The 17199-nt window shown below is 39.7% G+C and overlaps 1 protein-coding gene across 1 annotated transcript in view; it reads right to left on the bottom strand.

Annotated features, from left to right (window-relative positions):
• Positions 1 to 316: 316 nt before the first annotated feature.
• man1a1 (mannosidase, alpha, class 1A, member 1) overlaps positions 317 to 17199 on the bottom strand; it is a 146475-nt gene continuing 129592 nt past the window's right edge. Inside the window, exons 8-12 of the mRNA XM_038727842.1 lie at positions 15430 to 15545; positions 12202 to 12421; positions 11315 to 11487; positions 10900 to 11015; positions 317 to 2225 (exon numbers count right to left, since the gene is read on the bottom strand). Of these exons, the coding sequence (XP_038583770.1) occupies positions 2099 to 2225; positions 10900 to 11015; positions 11315 to 11487; positions 12202 to 12421; positions 15430 to 15545 (752 nt within the window). The 3' untranslated portion in view covers positions 317 to 2098. The remainder of the gene's footprint in view (positions 2226 to 10899; positions 11016 to 11314; positions 11488 to 12201; positions 12422 to 15429; positions 15546 to 17199) is intronic.

The following is a 17199-nucleotide window of genomic DNA, read 5'->3' as shown; positions in this document are numbered from 1 at the left end:
CTAGTTTTGGTATAATCCTCATCTGAGACATGGTAACTTAAAGCTCTACGACTATTTAAAACGTCTCTTTTGTGTTTGCGTGAGCTGCTTTTCCCTCTGACTCAACGGTGAAGGCACTAGATTGAAGACTAAACTGGATTTTATCTGGCTACAGTTCTGTGTGGTGTCAGGAGAAATCTTTACCATAAATTCCAACTAAACCACCAAGTTAGATGAGTTGAGCTCTCGCTGAACATAAAATGTACAATAACAGCAACACAGTTTGCGCTTCATCCCCCGTAAGTGGAGGATGAAGGGAATGAAAGTCTCCAAGACAGAATGGTAAAGCTGTATTGAATCAGTATGGCTTCTTGTGTGTGAGTGTTTCTGTGTGAGTGTTTCTGTGTGTGTTTGAAGAAGAAATATTACAGCAAAGTCCGGTGTCCACGTCTCCTCATAGAGGAGAGAAGATCCTTCAGCCTGCACTACTCTGGAGGTGGAGGATGGAGATATGAAGCAGCGATACAACAACAAAAAGAGGGTTCGACCGACACACAGGTTTGCTGAAGATAAATCAATAAATATCCTCTTTAGTGAAGACTTTTAGTGTCCCGGGGTCTAAAGATTCTGTTCTTATGCATGCAAATATTAAACATGTAAGGACATTAACATCTGCAGAAGCTGTTTGTGGAACATCAAGACACCAAAAGAAGGAAATAAGATCACATTCCTTCATTTCAAGAGACCTAAACCCCACAATAATATTTAGTGTGAAGGCTTTTCTAGATTGTTTGTCGGAAAATAAGTAATTAATTTAAAAACAATTCACTATGAAATTCACCATGAATTGACCATGAAATGTGGTTGAGACCTTGTTACCTTGGGGTAACATATTTTCTATTTCTTTTGCTCAGACAATGGCATCTTTTACTTTCACAACCTGGGAATCATTGATTTAGCAACAAATAAAATACTGAGTGTAAAACTGCAAACATGTTGGCTGTCAGTTTAAACTGAGAAGTCATCAGCTATGAAAAAACCTGTATCGGTCAAACCCCAGAAATATCAGTGCAAACAGGAGAAAGAAAAACTAATGCAGAATCCAAAAAGATACAGATGAACTAAGGATGAGACAAGCAGAAGAAGAAGAGGAGACAGCTTTGTGTAAACGTCGTGAGAAAGTGAATTTACTGGCAGGTAGAGAGCTGGTGTGGCTGGTTGTCCTGTGTCACACCTAGCTGAGAGGGAGGAAAGGGGGCGGGGTCTAAAAGTACTGTGGGTTTAGAAAAAGAGGCTTGGGTTGTGCTGCGGCTTTCCTTTACTCCCACAGAGACCACCACATGCTTCTCTGAAGACGATGCAGAAGTTGGGGTGGTGGTGGCGGCGGCACCAGCGTTGGCGCAGAGAATCTGGTTCCTATTGAGTTATTATGAAGCGGTACAGCGGAAGTTAAAAGACGACGCATGTGAAGTGAACGGAGCGTCTTTTAGCTCGCTAAGTCAGTCTTGTAACCCTCAGACTCAGAGAGTTTGGTGCCCAAAGCTCAGGTCCAAAATATCCACATTAGGGGAGACTACTGGTTCGGGTCTGTCAGTGTTCTCTTTCACAAAAACAAAACAGTCAGAGCTGTAGCTACAAACAACAAAATCACTGATGAATCATGTGGTCAGACTGTCCCTCTGAATGTGTAAAAAAAAAAAAACCTGGTAGTGAAATAAACTGCCAATTTAATGTAATGAGATCTTCAGAGAGTATTTTATAATTCAAGAATATTACTTCTCTGATGATTTCACTGCATCCTTTTGATGACTTATTACATTATCAGGTAGCAAAAATGTTGGTTCAGGTCAGCGTCTGGACTCAACCCGAGTTGAATCGCTAAAAGAGAAAAAACTAAAGCAAAAAACAAAACTGGATTCTACAGCAAGAATTCAGCGCCAACAGACTTGAATTCTATTTGGATCCCATTAGAAATAAAGAGTGAAATCCAATCAAGAGGCGTCTGCAACCATTGGGGACTCCAAACGGCTAAACTGCTTTCAGACAGACAGATGGAGGCTCAGGTATACAGGATCAGAGGTGCTCGCACTTGTTTTGGGTTTCAGCGCAGGAGGGTCCACTACTCCACTTCGTTGGGTCCGTCTGTTTTGTCCTTCCTGATGACGGGCAGAGGGTGAGCCTCGGTGTTAAAGACCCAGTGGTCGAACGGTAGGTGGTCGTCCTCGGAGAACAGCAGGTAGAGATACCTGGAGGAGACAAAGGCAATTTATTTCAACAGTTATTTGTTATGTTTGTTCGGGTGCAAGTTTGATTGAGATAAACCAGTTGTGGGTATTTTGGTCGAAACTGGAAGTCACACTGAGAAATGATGTCTGTGGTACAAATTTAATGCTTAAAAGACTACACCACTGATTTAGCTTTGCACTCCTGTAACTTTGTCAGACTCATGATTAGCAGTTACATAAAAAGGATCTAGATTGATGCAGCAGAACCGAGAAAAGATACCGGGCGAGTTCAGCGCCGACAAAATGTAGCAAAACATTTTTTTCAACAGAAACGGTGGTGACTTGAACACCCTGTTGTGCATGCAAGCGCACTGCATTTTCCTGCCTTTTTGACACGGTTGTGATTATATACTTGTCGCAGCTGATTGGGTGACACCTGTGACACACACCAAGCATACCTCGAAGCCCGTTGCGGAACGTTGCAAGGAAACGTTCATTTTGGGATTGAACTCGTCTTTTTTTATTCCAAACATTCTTCCTTCCAGTCAAAAACTTGCGCATATATTACCCACAATGCAACACGACCACCAACAGATTGTTCAAGAGATTCGGCTGTGCTATGCTCGTAGCAGCTCTTGTAGCCTCCAGCCTGCAGCAGAGACGAGGAGCGGCTACAGATGTCAGGTGAGGTCACTTCTTTCCAACTCCACACCTCCAGATTTCTTTCATTTTAAAACATGTAGTCTTCAGCGTGACATCACTTGAGGCAACTTATGAGATCGTGTGTAGCTCCCTCAGGAGACACAAAAAGCTTTATAACACTTTTGTTACACTTTACAGTAGTACTCCCCAAGACCCGTATACAGACTTTGATGTGTAAAATTGGTGGAGTTCGCTTTAAACACAAAACGATTTATTTAAATCTGCATCGAAAAGTTTCGAGACTTCCTGGAGTAGCCACTTCTACATTTGTTGAGTCCTTGTTGTCATGCTGCACTGTTTCAGAGCTATGAGGCCGTCTATGTGTCTGACTCAGATTGTATTTATCACCACACCCTCTGTATGTATTTTGCTGCCTCACCCAGCCCTTTTGCATGCAACGCTTCTACACCTACATTATATGAACCAGCCCACAAAGTACTGATGAGCACAAAATGGTGGATAAAAAACAAGGTGACATTTTGGGAACATAAAAATATTGGAAAGAAAAACAGTAAACATGTAAGACAAATTTTAATGTCTCTGAATTGTGTATATGTACTATAGTAGACAACTGAGCAAACTACAACCACCGATGAAAACAGATGGAGTTCTGGAGAAAGCTTTTAAGTGGACCTTACTAAATAAAATATCCAATTAAAGTCACAATCGTAAATCTGCTGTAGGCTCCACCTGATTATCTGCTGTACAGACAAATTATCAATAAAAACTTTCAATGAAAATAACCTTTTGATTACATAAATATTACATAAGTATTCTGAATTCTTATCTGAATTTGCAGAGTTTTTGTCAACTTTAGTCCTTAAAACGGACAAAGTTATTATTGTAGGGGATTTTAATATTCATGTAGATGTTGAGAATGACAGCTTCAGTACTGCGTTTATCTCTTTGTTAGATTCCATCGGCTTCTCTCAGAGTGTTCATGAACCGACTCACTGTTTTAACCACACCCTTGACCTTGTTTTGGTGTATGGTATTGAAATTGAACATTTAGTGGTGTTCCCACAGAATCCCTCTTTATCCGACCACTGTTTGATAACTTTTGAGTTTGTATTGCTGAACTACTCGCCATTGGGCAAAAATTTCTATACAAGATGTCTGTCTGATAGTGCTATAGCTAAATTTAAGGATGCGATTCCATCAGCTCTAAATACATTATCTAGTCACAAAGTAACGGAGGACTCCTATGCTAATTTCAGTCCCTCCCAAATCGATCATCTTGTTGATAGTGCTGCTGGCTCGCTGCGAATGACACTCGACTCTGTAGCCCCTCTAAAAAAGAAAATACTAAAACAAAGACGGTTAGCTCCATGGTATAATACTGAAACTCGCAAATTAAAGCAAATATCACGGAAACTTGAGAGGAATTGGCGTTCCACCAAAGTGGAAAATTCTCGTTTAATTTGGCAAGATAGTCTTAAAACTTATAGGAAGGCCCTCCGTAATGCCAGAGCAGCGTACTACTCGTCATTAATAGAGGAAAATAGGAACAACCCCAGGTTTCTTTTCAGCACTGTAGCCAGGCTGACAGAGAGTCACAGCTCTATTGAGCCAAGTATTCCCATAGCTCTCAGTAGTTACGACTTCATGAGCTTCTTTAATGATAAAATTCTAGCTATTAGAGACAAAATTCACCAAGACCTGCCCTCAACTGGCACCGACTTATCTCTTAACTCAGGAACCTTAGAAACAGCTGTAGAACCAGATACATGTTTAGACTGTTTTGCTTCCCTCAATCTTTACCAACTAACTTCAATAATTTCTTCATCTAAACCATCAACCTGCCTCTTAGACCCCATCCCGACTAGGCTGCTTAAAGATGTTTTACCCTTAGTCAGCACCTCTATACTAGATATGATCAATCTATCTTTATCAACAGGCTATGTACCACAGTACTTTAAAGTAGCTGTAATTAAACCTCTTCTGAAAAAGCCCAAACTTGATCCGGATGTTTTATCAAACTATAGACCTATATCTAACCTTCCATTTCTCTCTAAGGTTCTGGAGAAAGCAGTTGCTAAACAGCTGTGTGACTTTCTACAGAGCAATAGTTTATTTGAGGATTTTCAGTCAGGATTTAGAGCTCATCATAGCACAGAGACAGCACTGGTGAAAATTACTAATGACCTTCTTATTGCATCAGACAAAGGACTTGTCTCTGTACTGGTTTTATTAGATCTTAGTGCTGCATTTGATACCATTGACCATCAGATCCTATTGCAGAGACTGGAATATTTCATTGGCATTAAAGGAACCGCTCTAAGCTGGTTTAAGTCCTATTTATCAGATCGATTTCAGTTTGTACATGTTAACGATGAGTCCTCCATGCACGCCAAAGTTACTCATGGAGTTCCTCAAGGATCTGTCCTTGGACCAATCCTCTTCACTTTATATATGCTTCCTTTAGGCAATATTATCAGGAAACATTCCATAAGCTTTCATTGTTATGCAGATGATACTCAGTTATATCTATCGATCAAGCCAGATGAAACTCATCAGTTAGCTAAACTTCAAATGTGCCTTCAGGATGTTAAAACCTGGATGAGCTGTAATTTTCTTATGTTAAACTCAGATAAAACTGAAGTTATTGTTCTGGGGCCTAAGCACCTCCGTGACGCATTATCTAAAGATATAGTTTCCCTGGATGGCATCGCCTTGGCCTCCAGCACCACTGTGAGGAATCTTGGAGTTATCTTTGATCAGGACATGTCGTTTAAGTCCCACATTAAGCAAATTTCAAGGACCGCCTTTTTTCACCTACGTAATATTGCGAAAATCAGGAACATCCTGTCTAAAAATGATGCAGAAAAACTAGTCCATGCATTTGTTACTTCTAGGCTGGATTACTGCAATTCCTTATTATCAGGCTGCTCGAAAAAGTCCATTAAGACTCTTCAGCTGATCCAGAATGCTGCAGCACGTGTTCTGACAGGAACCAGGAAAAGAGATCACATTTCTCCTGTTTTAGCTTCTTTGCATTGGCTTCCAGTAAAATCCAGAATAGAATTTAAAATCATTCTTCTTACCTACAAAGCTCTTAATGGTCAGGCACCATCTTATCTTAAAGAGCTCATAGTACCTTACTACCCCACCAGAGCACTGCGCTCCCAGAATGCAGGGTTACTTGTGGTTCCTAGAGTCTCCAAAAGTAGACTAGGAGCCAGAGCGTTCAGCTATCAAGCTCCTCTCCTGTGGAACCAGGTTCCAGTTTGGGTTCAGGAGGCAGACACCATCTCCACATTTAAGAGTAGGCTTAAGACTTTCCTCTTTGATAAAGCTTATAGTTAGGGCTGGCTCAGGTAGTCCTGAACCATCCCTTAGTTATGCTGCTATAGGCCTAGACTGCCGGGGGATTTCCCATGATGCACTGAGCTCCTCTCTCCTCTACTTTCTCTCCCTCTGTATGCAACCTTATCCCATTATTGCATGTTACTAACACAACTTCTCCCCTTTCTGGTAGTCTTGTGCTTTCTCGTCCCTCTCCTCTCTCCTCCTATCACTTCCTGCAGGTTTTCTGGCTCTGGAGCTGTGGAGTCTGGATCTGTGGCTGCGGGTCGCCTGCTGCCCCCGTGTTCCTGCTCGACACCCTCTACTGCAACGACTATTGTTGCTAGTCTTATTGTTATTATAATCATTAACATTACGATGGTTACCATTAACACTATTATAAATATCTGTACCATTTTTCATTTAGTTTATAGCAACATTACCTTCGCTGTCTGTACCTCTGTGTGTATATTGTGTAGGCTGCCTCCCTCCCTCTCTCTCTCCTTACATCCCTCTCTCTCTCTCTCTCTCTTTCTCTCTCTCTCTCTCTTTCACTCTCTCTCTCTCTTTCTCTCTCTCTCTCTCTCTCTCACCCCAACCGGTCGAGGCAGATGGCCGCCCACCCTGAGCCATGGTTCTGCTCGAGGTTTCTGCCTCTTAAAAGGAAGTTTTTCCTTGCCTCTGTCGCCTAGTGCTGCTCTTGGTGGGAACTGTTGGGCTTCTGTAAATATCATCACAGAGTACGGTCTAGACCTGCTCTTTTATGAAAAGCGCTGTGAGATAACTGTTGTTGTGATTTGGCGCTATATAAATAAAATTGAATTGAATTGAATTGAATTGAATAAACTCCCGTCTTCATGTCTTTTTAACGATGACTCTACATGGTTTACTGTTTTAGATATTATTTTGAGTTGTGTTCAGCTTTTGCAATATTTACTGAAACAGATGTGGAACCGAGAGGGAAAGACGGCTGCGACTCTGGCCAGTTTATGAAACCTGAAGTGATGAAATTCTGCGGTTCAATATCATCAGATCTTATGAAACAACCCCAAAACAACATTATAAATCAAAGGAGTGATACAACCAGTAAGTAAATAAAGTTTCATTTAGGACAGTGATAAAAAGAGGATAATCTGTGTTCATGCAGGAGAAAGAGGCTAAAATTTAGAGAATGCAGCAACAGAAAAATGCCAATTAAAAAAAAATGTGTCAGCTGAAACTAATGATTCAGCAGGGAAGCGGGCTGTCCACGAAGCCCTCAACCTCCACAACAAGCCCCCTTGTCCTCCTCCGCCTGGCAACAAACCACTAGAAAGCAGTGAGTGATTGAAGGCAGACAGCAGTGTGAAGTATGGCCGTGTCCTTGGCAGCAGTGGGAAGATGAATACTGGAAGTGGCTCTGCACGATGCCAAGATCCCCGAGTAACATTAGGAGGATTAGACTTATGGGTTTGCTGCTAAATGGGATTGATATTTTCTGAGTCCAGTGAGGTCCGTCTCCGATATGACGGATATGATGCGGCTTGACTGATGAGGTAATTATTGTGTTGCTGTCCAGGCCGGTGGTCAATTACACTCAATATTTTTCCTCCAGTAGTCTGTGGGAGGGTAATGAGACATTTTCTTTTTGTGCTGCTTCTGCTGGAAATATTTTTATCATGCCTTAAAGATGTTAATTTCTCATTTTTACTTTTTCATGTTTATTCCTCATGTCACTTATCAACAAGCAAAACAAAAAGCACACTTTCATTCCTATCTTCACAACCTGGTGGACCTGGAATAATAATCCAAACATCTTACTTTGAGTGTGTTTGTGTGTGTGTGGTGTAATCACGAGTGGAGGTGATGCTTGTTAAAATTTACTGCCTATAAAAAAGCTGGATTGGATGGCACCTTGTTCCCATCAGGCTCTGTTAGGGTAACCTTGACTTCCTGTCAACAGCTGTCTAGCGTGTGCGTGTGTGGACAGAAGAAGTTGAGGGGAGGAAGTGAACGGGGGAGGGAGAGATAGAGGATGCAGGAGAGGGCATAAAAATGTTGATGGAAGTGGAGGAAACAGAGAGGAGAATAACTCTGGAGGAAGAGTGGGAAAACGAGGAGTACAGAGGCTTTGCTGTTACATCACAAATCCATCCAGCAGAATTGATGGCATCAATGAGGTCCACTGCTGAACTGCTTCACAAATAAATACATTCTCCAGTATAGGAACCAAGCTTTTTTTAATGAGATGACCAACACACTGAACACCACTTCCAACATACGGGAAAGCTTTAGCTATCAAATAAATCAAACAAAAAAAACATCAAGCTCTGAAGAAAGCACACCAAGTGATCGTGATCATGATAATTAAATAATGGTAACAATGACGATAATTTTAATTATACATAATTATTAAATTTGTCCCTCTTACTTCGAAAATTATTACATTTTGAGCTGAAACAACTACTTTATGAATCCGTTTGTGACAGCTCATTAATCTTAGTCTATTTTGATATTAATTGTTGAACTGTAAGAAAAACCCACTGGCTACAGATTCTGTTCTGGGTCCAAATGTTATAACTTGCTGGTTGTCTTAGTCTGTAAAAGCAAATCTCTTTGATTTTTGGACTTCTGGTTGGAAAAAAACAAGACATTTGAAGACGTTACCTTCTATTCTGCTAAACTGAGACCAAATGATTTATTGCTAATAAAAAAAGATGTTAGATGCAGCCCTAATCACACTTTAAATTCATGAACAACATGAAAATTTTAATGCCAAAAAACAACCCCCACACCAAATATTCCAAATGTGTACTTGTTATTTTGATGTAGCTAAAAAACTGTACTTTACAATTAGGGCTGAACGAGTTTGAAAAAATATGTAATTGCAATTGCGATATGATTTCCAACATCAGAGGTGATGATCATTTTATTATTAATTATTTTAATTGAAAAACATATTTGAATTATTATTGTGCAATTTTTGCAAGGGTCTGTATCTAACAAAGATTTTTCTTAAGCCTGTAGACTATGATATATAGGCCAAGACATCTCTGCAGCACAACAATATTTAATTTAAAAACTGTTGAAAATCATCAGGCACGTTGCCTTTAACGCTTTCATGTTGTGCTGTGGTCAAAAATGTGGGAAGTTTTAGCCTCTTGCCTTTAGCCATTAAAAGAAGGATTGTCTTTGTCTCCCAGTTATATAGTAATTGTAATTACTTCCAGTAAATAGCAGCTTTACATCTGTTACTTTTAAATATATGAGCTTTAAATTATGGCTTGTAATATCAGCTAAAATGCTGAACCTGAAATAAATAAACAAACAAACTTATCTGGGCAGCTATTACTTTGCCCTTGTTGGCTGCTCCAATACAAACAACATATGAGAAATCAGGATAACATACAAAAATTAATTGCATGTGTAGACGCACAAAGAAGCCACAAACACACACTCATACACAACTACACACACGGTCACACTTGTTTTAACTGTAGAGGGGATTTCTCGTCATGGTTTAAACAGACTGTCTTCCTGAACGCAGTTGGAGAGCCATCTGAGAGGGAAAGCCCTATTAGCCACCAGACATCACACTGTGTGGCTGAAAACACATTTAAAGAGCCACTTGTAGCTGCACGTTCACACCCTCACACACACATTAACACATACAATCTCAAACAGGCACACAAAGGCAGTAAAATATTAGAGGACCATTATGGAAGTGAGAAGAAGCAGCTGCCTGTGGTGTCTTTCACAGTTCATGTCTTACTCTACTAATTATTTACTACTACTACTACTATACTAATTATACTATTTAGGATCTATTCAGGCACGGGTAGCGTTAGAGCTACCTATGAGTATATCAAAAATAAACTTTCATGATGTTGAGCAGTGCTTTTGGTTTAGGAGCACTTAAAATTAAACAATGTTGGAGCATCCCAGTGGTTTAGGTGTTTAAAAACCATGTGAACGTCCAAAGACCAAGGAGGGAGGGAGCTCACTTCCTGTCAGGTCTCCAACGTCTACTATGTGATTAAGGGCACCACCACCTTCCTCTTATAACCTTCTTGATTTGGTTTAATGACATTTTATCTAGTAAAAAGATGTGCAAGGCAAGAATGTTGTGTAGCAGAGTTGTTTTTAGTTTTTAACCATTTCACAATCCTTCAAAATGATCTTCTAACTGTTTGACAGGAACCCGACCCCACACGGGAAACCGCTGATTAAAAGTTGATCTTCAACAAGGACTAATTGTGACACAAAATAATAAGTATATTAAGATTAACATCCTGTTCTTAAGTGGCAGCATGTGCCTGACAGAGCTACAGTGTACCACAGATGCGGTAATAATTTGGCACCAATCCTCTGGTCAGATGCTGAATGTTAAAGAGACTAAAAGCCAAAACATTTGGATTGTGATCAAATCATTTTTACCCTTCATTCTGTTATCAATCTCTGTCTCATGTTTCAGCTTAATATCGCATCCATCATCAACATAGAGCTGCAAAAGTCTGTGTGAGTGATGTAACCTTGCCAGTGGCCTTAGCCACTCTCTGGAGCTTAGTTTGAATGAATGACAACATCATACTTTCTCTAAGTGTGTGTGTGAGAGACTTGACAGTTTTGGGATGCAGGGGCCTTGTCGTCCATAAAGTGCAATGACAGCACAATCATAAGAGGAACAGAAGTGAAGGGTGTGCGTATGGAGGCGTTCAGTTTGTCTTACTTGAGTGTCTCGGCCAAGTAGAAGCTCTGTTGTACATCGTCGTGGTTGGGAGTTGAAGCGTAGACGTCTCTGACGCCGCTGTAGCCTCCTTCTACTCTACAATGCTGTTCCAAGGCCTGAACGGGGGACGGTGATAGAGACACAAAACAGGGAGGGAGAAACAGGGAAGATGTCAGTGACTGGTGACATCAATCAAACTCTTTATGTACTTAAAATATCACCAAACCTCCGGGCGGTTTACTTGCTAGTTAAATAAAGTTAAATAAATTGACCTTCTGTAAGCTGCCTTCCTATAATTCTTATATCTCTGGACTCCATGTGCAGTACGAACCCTGATGAAAACCTTTGTCTGAATTTCCAACCGAATACAATATGACAACATGGTATTTTTAAAGTCACCTAACAAATGTTTTACCTGAACAGCCTCCCAGCCCCAGTCCCTGTATTTGGGGTCGTGGGTGAACCTCCACATGTACATGTAAGTCTCTATGACCTCGGGACGGAGGATGAAGTATTTCTCATTCTGTCGGGTGGCGATGGCCTCGACCCCGCCATCGAAGCGAAACGCCTCGGGACCCAGCTTCAACGCTAGAGAGGAGAGAGAGAGAAAATATATTGTAGGCATAAATCTGCATCCAGCCTATTTTATCTGTCTATCTATATATAAAACATATCCATTGTATGAAAAACAAAACATAATGTTATCTGTGTGCAGGTGTAGTGAAAGAAGATAACCTTAAAGAAATAAAGAATTGTGAGTTTCCCCATATGTGTACATAATGTTATGTTAAGTTATGTATATGGGTGCAATGCAGAATAATGTCACAAACTTCAGGTCAATGATCACCCAAGAAATAATATGTTATTTAAATGTAATGGTTCTGCAGTTCTGCCTTTAAAACACGGTGACTCATAATACGACTTGAGGATGGGTTTAAATGAGGGAGATAATTATCATCATATAATTGAAGTTTAAAAATAAAAACTGAAATAAGACTATTTTAAATAAGACCACTTTTCTTTGAATAAACACTAATGACTAATGAGGTTCCTGCTTAAAATAATGACAAGTGCATGCAAGCGAAGCTTTGGAAGAGAAGATGCTGTCACTTTGACAACTTTTTGACAATTTTATATAAGACTAAAAGCACTTCTCTTAAACTAATACATGTAAATTTAGGATTTATTTTGATGGAAATGATAAAAAACTAGAACTATCTTCAAAAGCATCCAACTAAAGAGTGACCGCTAATGGAAAACATGAATCATTTTAGTGCTCATCGTCTTCATGTGTATATTTACCGGTTCTAGTGTATGACTCGTGACAGGTCCGGGCGATCTCGGCAGCCTGCTCCATCTGGTGGCCCGTCTTGTCGCCGGACGCCCCATCAGCACCCAGAGCGATCATGCCGCCTGCGAAACAGGTCAGGTGACCCATTTTATGCTCCAGCAACCCCCCTTTCCACTCCGCTATGTAGGTCAGGCCACTGCTCGACTTCCTCATCAGGTTGGTTTCGATTGCCTACAGACAAAGAACGATAAAAGGTATTAGGGGTGTGTAAATTAATCCTCACTCCTAAATCCTACAAGTGATAACGTAGACACGAGCCGAAATTTGGCAAGAAAATCGACTTTGGTCCCATTACCTGTTTTTGGGTTTTCACATTATGTAAATCGAACTGCAACTGCACCTATTTTCATTTTCATTTTTCAACAGTCCTTCCACAAACAATGACCGTGATGCATCGATTCATCGTTTAAGAAGTACTTTTACTTGGCGGTTAGCTTGAAATAATCCCATACTTTGGACACTTTCTTCTTCGTCCCTCACTGTTTTCTCTCTCTTCCAAACAGGGCCATCATAATCACGTCGTGTTCACACAGCGCAAGCGAGTGCGATAGTAATAAATGTACATGCGAAACAGTGTGCCATATAGTTATATGGATTGAACGAAGCATCGACACAAATTCTTTAGTAACCGAATTAATTGATTTAATCGATTAATCGTTTCAGCCCTATTGACAATTTTAATTTTATGCTAACTGCAAACAGTGAAACGCTTTGGTGCCTGGTAGACAGGATTTGTTTGCTGGTGAGTAAAATGTGAATTGTTTCATCCAGACAGCTTCCTTCTGCACATCTTCCTTGGTGCACAAATGTCAGTAGAAAACAACAAGGTCTGTGGATTGTTACAGGTAACCATGTCATGATAGCTGGAAAGAGGTGGTAGGTTTTAATGTATTTTGAGTGTACTGCCCCTTTAACACGGCCCAGATTGTACAGCACCAGCACAGGAACGACACCAGAGTTATTTAATTTTCCTGCTGTGACTCAGATGTTCACCCTGTAGCTGCTCTCTCTCTACCCAGACCACCTCGTAGCAAATAAATCAAGAACACCTCTAATCCTTGAAGATCTGGAGGGATTACGGGTAAAGTATCCCTGCATGGTTAATTCTGTATTTTAGTCGCCATGCTAATGTATTTGCTCCCCAGTGTGTTACAGAAAAACAATGAGAGAATCAGCCTTCGCCAGCTGAGACCCAACGCTTGTCAGCACAACTTAAGTTGACAATTTGTTTAAACACAGAAAAGCTGTGTGCGTGTGTGCTATCTATTCACTTCAGGAGGCTGTTGTTATTGTAGATTCATCTGCTCCCTGTCTTTGTCTTCTTATACAAAAGTGTGTTTAGCTCTGTCTGTGCCATCGTCTTCCCATCTGCTAAAACTTACAATCTGGCTCCTAAAGATTAAAAGGGAAACACAAAATATTTGAAAATGCTGGCAAGGCAATGGCCGAAGTAAAAGATAGAGATTTAATCACAAATTTCCCATTTCAAGCAAAATAAAAATCTACATTAGTCAAACAAAACTTAATTTAGTCAAACGCCAGCTACAATCTCTGTTGCCCCAGAAAATACTTATGGTATTAACATAGTCATCATTTAAATAACTCCTTTTATTATCTCATGAGCAACACTGGCAAGATTCAAGGTTATTTAAGCAATATAATTCTTATAATACCCCCTACAGAGCCAAATAAATTCAACATCAAGAGCACTTTTCAAAATCTGAAGCAGACCTCACGTTTGTTGTCCACTATTATAAAATAGCTATTTATTATGACTCAGAGGGTTCAGCCAGGATGCAAAATCCTACGGAGAAAATCCATGCAGCTCACCACCAAACCCTGATTTTGTCCATTCAATGAAAGCAACCTCCTTCCAGTGTTCACTGGGTGTACACTGTACATTTATAGTTTTGTAGTGGTTACCCAAGTAGTGTTTAAGTTTGCACATATTGATAGCTTGAGGTTGAAATTCAACTACACTGCTGTGTTACATAACTTTTGGCTGTTCAGCGCTGCAACAGGCCACAATTCTCAGTGGTAGAAGTGCAACAGATTGTAAATTACAACCCAGAGAGATCAGTGCTATAACATGATGTGATGGTTGGACCAGAAAGGATGCTTCACCAGTCACAGATGGTGCTGTTAGGGACCTGCAGATAGGTGATGTTTTTCAGCTGTCAGAGGAAAAGCTGTTCTAAAATTCGCAGTTAATCAACATTAAACAAAATATTAGCATATTAAAAGTATGTCAATTGATTAGTTTATTTGTTTTGTCAGAAACACAGACACACAGATGAAACCCACCCTGTGTTAGCCATTAATAAAACCACAAAAATGGTAGAAAAATTCACTATAGTACTATCACTAATGTATTTAAAGTATACGAAAAATAACAAGAAATTACTTAAAATCAGTAACATGTAACAACTGGTATATAATATTTCGGCTTGTCATCATTTCAACTATTGCAGTCAGCATAAACTTTCAAGCACTTTCCAAACATCTAACACACAATATAAGCTTTCATGTTGTGTGCTATTCTTACTGTAAGTTTTGACTTCAAGCGGTTGCAATTACAGATTGCGAATCAGCTGAATCTGTTGTTAGATTTGGCCCCTTTCTCTTAACACAAAATGTAAAACTTACTTCCCATTCAAGATGAATAAGACACAAAATCAATCTACAATAGTTACATTAGTGGTAAAAGGTCAAGTATAGGGCTGCAATTAGCAGATTTTCTTAATAATTTTCTTAATAATTGGACTTTTGAATGTTAAAATAAATGAAATAGTGACACATATCCATTACAATTTTCTAAAAGCCCAGAGTGTCTTCAAACGTCTGACTTACAGTTCAAAACCCAAGGTATTCACTTTGCTATAACATAAAACAGAGAATGACTTGGTCCAGTTGTCCTTGACTTTAAGCTTCTTTAGATATGGATGACCCAGAACCTTCACAGATGACTCAAATACTTAATTGATAATCAAGATAGTTACACACTACTTTTCTGTCAATCGACTAATTGCTCTGTCAAGTAATTGTTGCAGCTCTAGTGAAGTTCATGACTTCAACTAAGAATAATTACACCTTCTGTTTCATTCTTGAAGAGTCAAAGTCACCTCAACCCTTACTGAAGAGATATCAGGTGTGCATGTGTTGTCAGCAGTGTGTTTTACCTGCAGGGCATCGTAGTACATCTTCTTGCCTTCCTCATCAGTCTTGTCAGACATCAGCCAGGCCTTGAGCAGGTACTCATAAAAACTGTCACCTAGGCCACCCACTGACACATGATCTGCAACACACACATTTAGATTACAACTGTTGGCCTATCCATCCATCATCCTCACATGACACAGGGCCAGATGTATGTGTGTAATATTAAGACAACATACAGTCTACGATATACTACAGTATTGTGTGTGTGTGTGTGTGTGTGTGTGTGTGTGTGAGGGGCTGTTATTGCAGGTGAGCCTCCAGCGAGCAGAGCTGTACTTTTGTATTTGCCCTTCTGATTGTCAGTAAAGGCTCATCCATATGTATGTGTCATTAACAGAGTCCGGCCCTGTTTGTGGAGCGCAGAGATTAAATGTCAGCTGTGATCATCTTGAAGTGAAAAGAAAGGAGGGCTGGCGGTGAAGATGGTTTGGTTTTGAGCCGATAAGAGTACCTGGCTTTCTACGAAATTAAACCAGGAACACGAGCGCCACACAATCGAGACAGATGACACATGCTTAAAATAGATATGCCAAACTAAACTTCAACTGTCTCATTATAGAAGTCACGAAATGCGATTATGAATTCATGTGCAACCATATTTCAAATACATACTTTGAAGCAGAGAGGGGGAGGAAACTATGACTCAACATTTCACATGGTAACATTACATCTGTTCGGATAAAACGAACCTACAAAACATATGTCTTCTATGTATGTACTGTATATAACAGACATTGGTACTGGAAGGCATTTCTGTGAGGCTGTGCTGGAGAGATATTTTTCAGACAACATTAGGCTGCAAACATCCCGAGGTCATAATTTATTCAACAAATGCATTCCCATCACTGACGCATAATTTCTTTCCAGATGAAAAAAAAAAAAAAACCTCACTGACTGAGACAAGCATAAAAAGACTCCCCCCCCCGGTTGAAACTTGCTGTTTCTATTCTGCATTCCTAATTGAATAAGTCATAATTAGCATAAAATACTTGGATGAAAACAAAGTTGCTGGCTCAGGTTAAGAGTGTCATCTATTAAACGTAAGTAGACCAGAAGTGCAGGTCCATATTTAACCATGACAGACACTAACAACCCAAATCAAGGGCAGGGTATCAAAAAAAATCCTAGACAGGAATCTAATAAACTCTGAAGCACGAGTGGATTAAAAAACTAAATAATAAAACTAGATAAAAGGATACTTAGTTTAATGCCACAACTTTCTTGTGGAAATCAAGAGAAATATGCCCTGATTTTAGGTAGAACAGTGACTGAACTGAAAAAACATGATACCTTTAAATGGTAAAATGGGTACTAAAGACATTAAGCATGAAAAATAATCAAGTTTCATTCATTCCATTTCATATCACAGAAATGCTCATGAGCTGGCAGCGAAAAAAGATATATATATATATATATATATAAACAAATCAGCAAATCCTAACAACTTCATAGACACTTGAGATTTTTCTGGTGATTTCAGTTTCCCTTTCCACCTCTGCATGTGTTCTTTCCTCTTGATTCCAACCCCACAGTCTCACAACAATCAATTACAAAGTACATGATGCCTCTGTACTATTTTGTATGCAAATTACTGTTTCAAACAAAGTCACTTTTTAATCCATTATTGGTCTAATTTGCCTAATCTCTGCGGTTGTTGGTAGGTGGCTGAAATGAAAACACAGCAGGCTAAAGCATAATTTTTCTGATGTTCTTGATGATGTGTTTAGTTC

The sequence above is a fragment of the Micropterus salmoides genome, unplaced genomic scaffold (genome assembly GCF_014851395.1).
Source record: "Micropterus salmoides isolate LMB-PRFRI ecotype aquatic unplaced genomic scaffold, ASM1485139v1 Ms_hic_scaffold_18, whole genome shotgun sequence".
NCBI lineage: Eukaryota > Metazoa > Chordata > Actinopteri > Centrarchiformes > Centrarchidae > Micropterus > Micropterus salmoides.
This window is presented reverse-complemented; position numbering and strand designations above follow the sequence as displayed.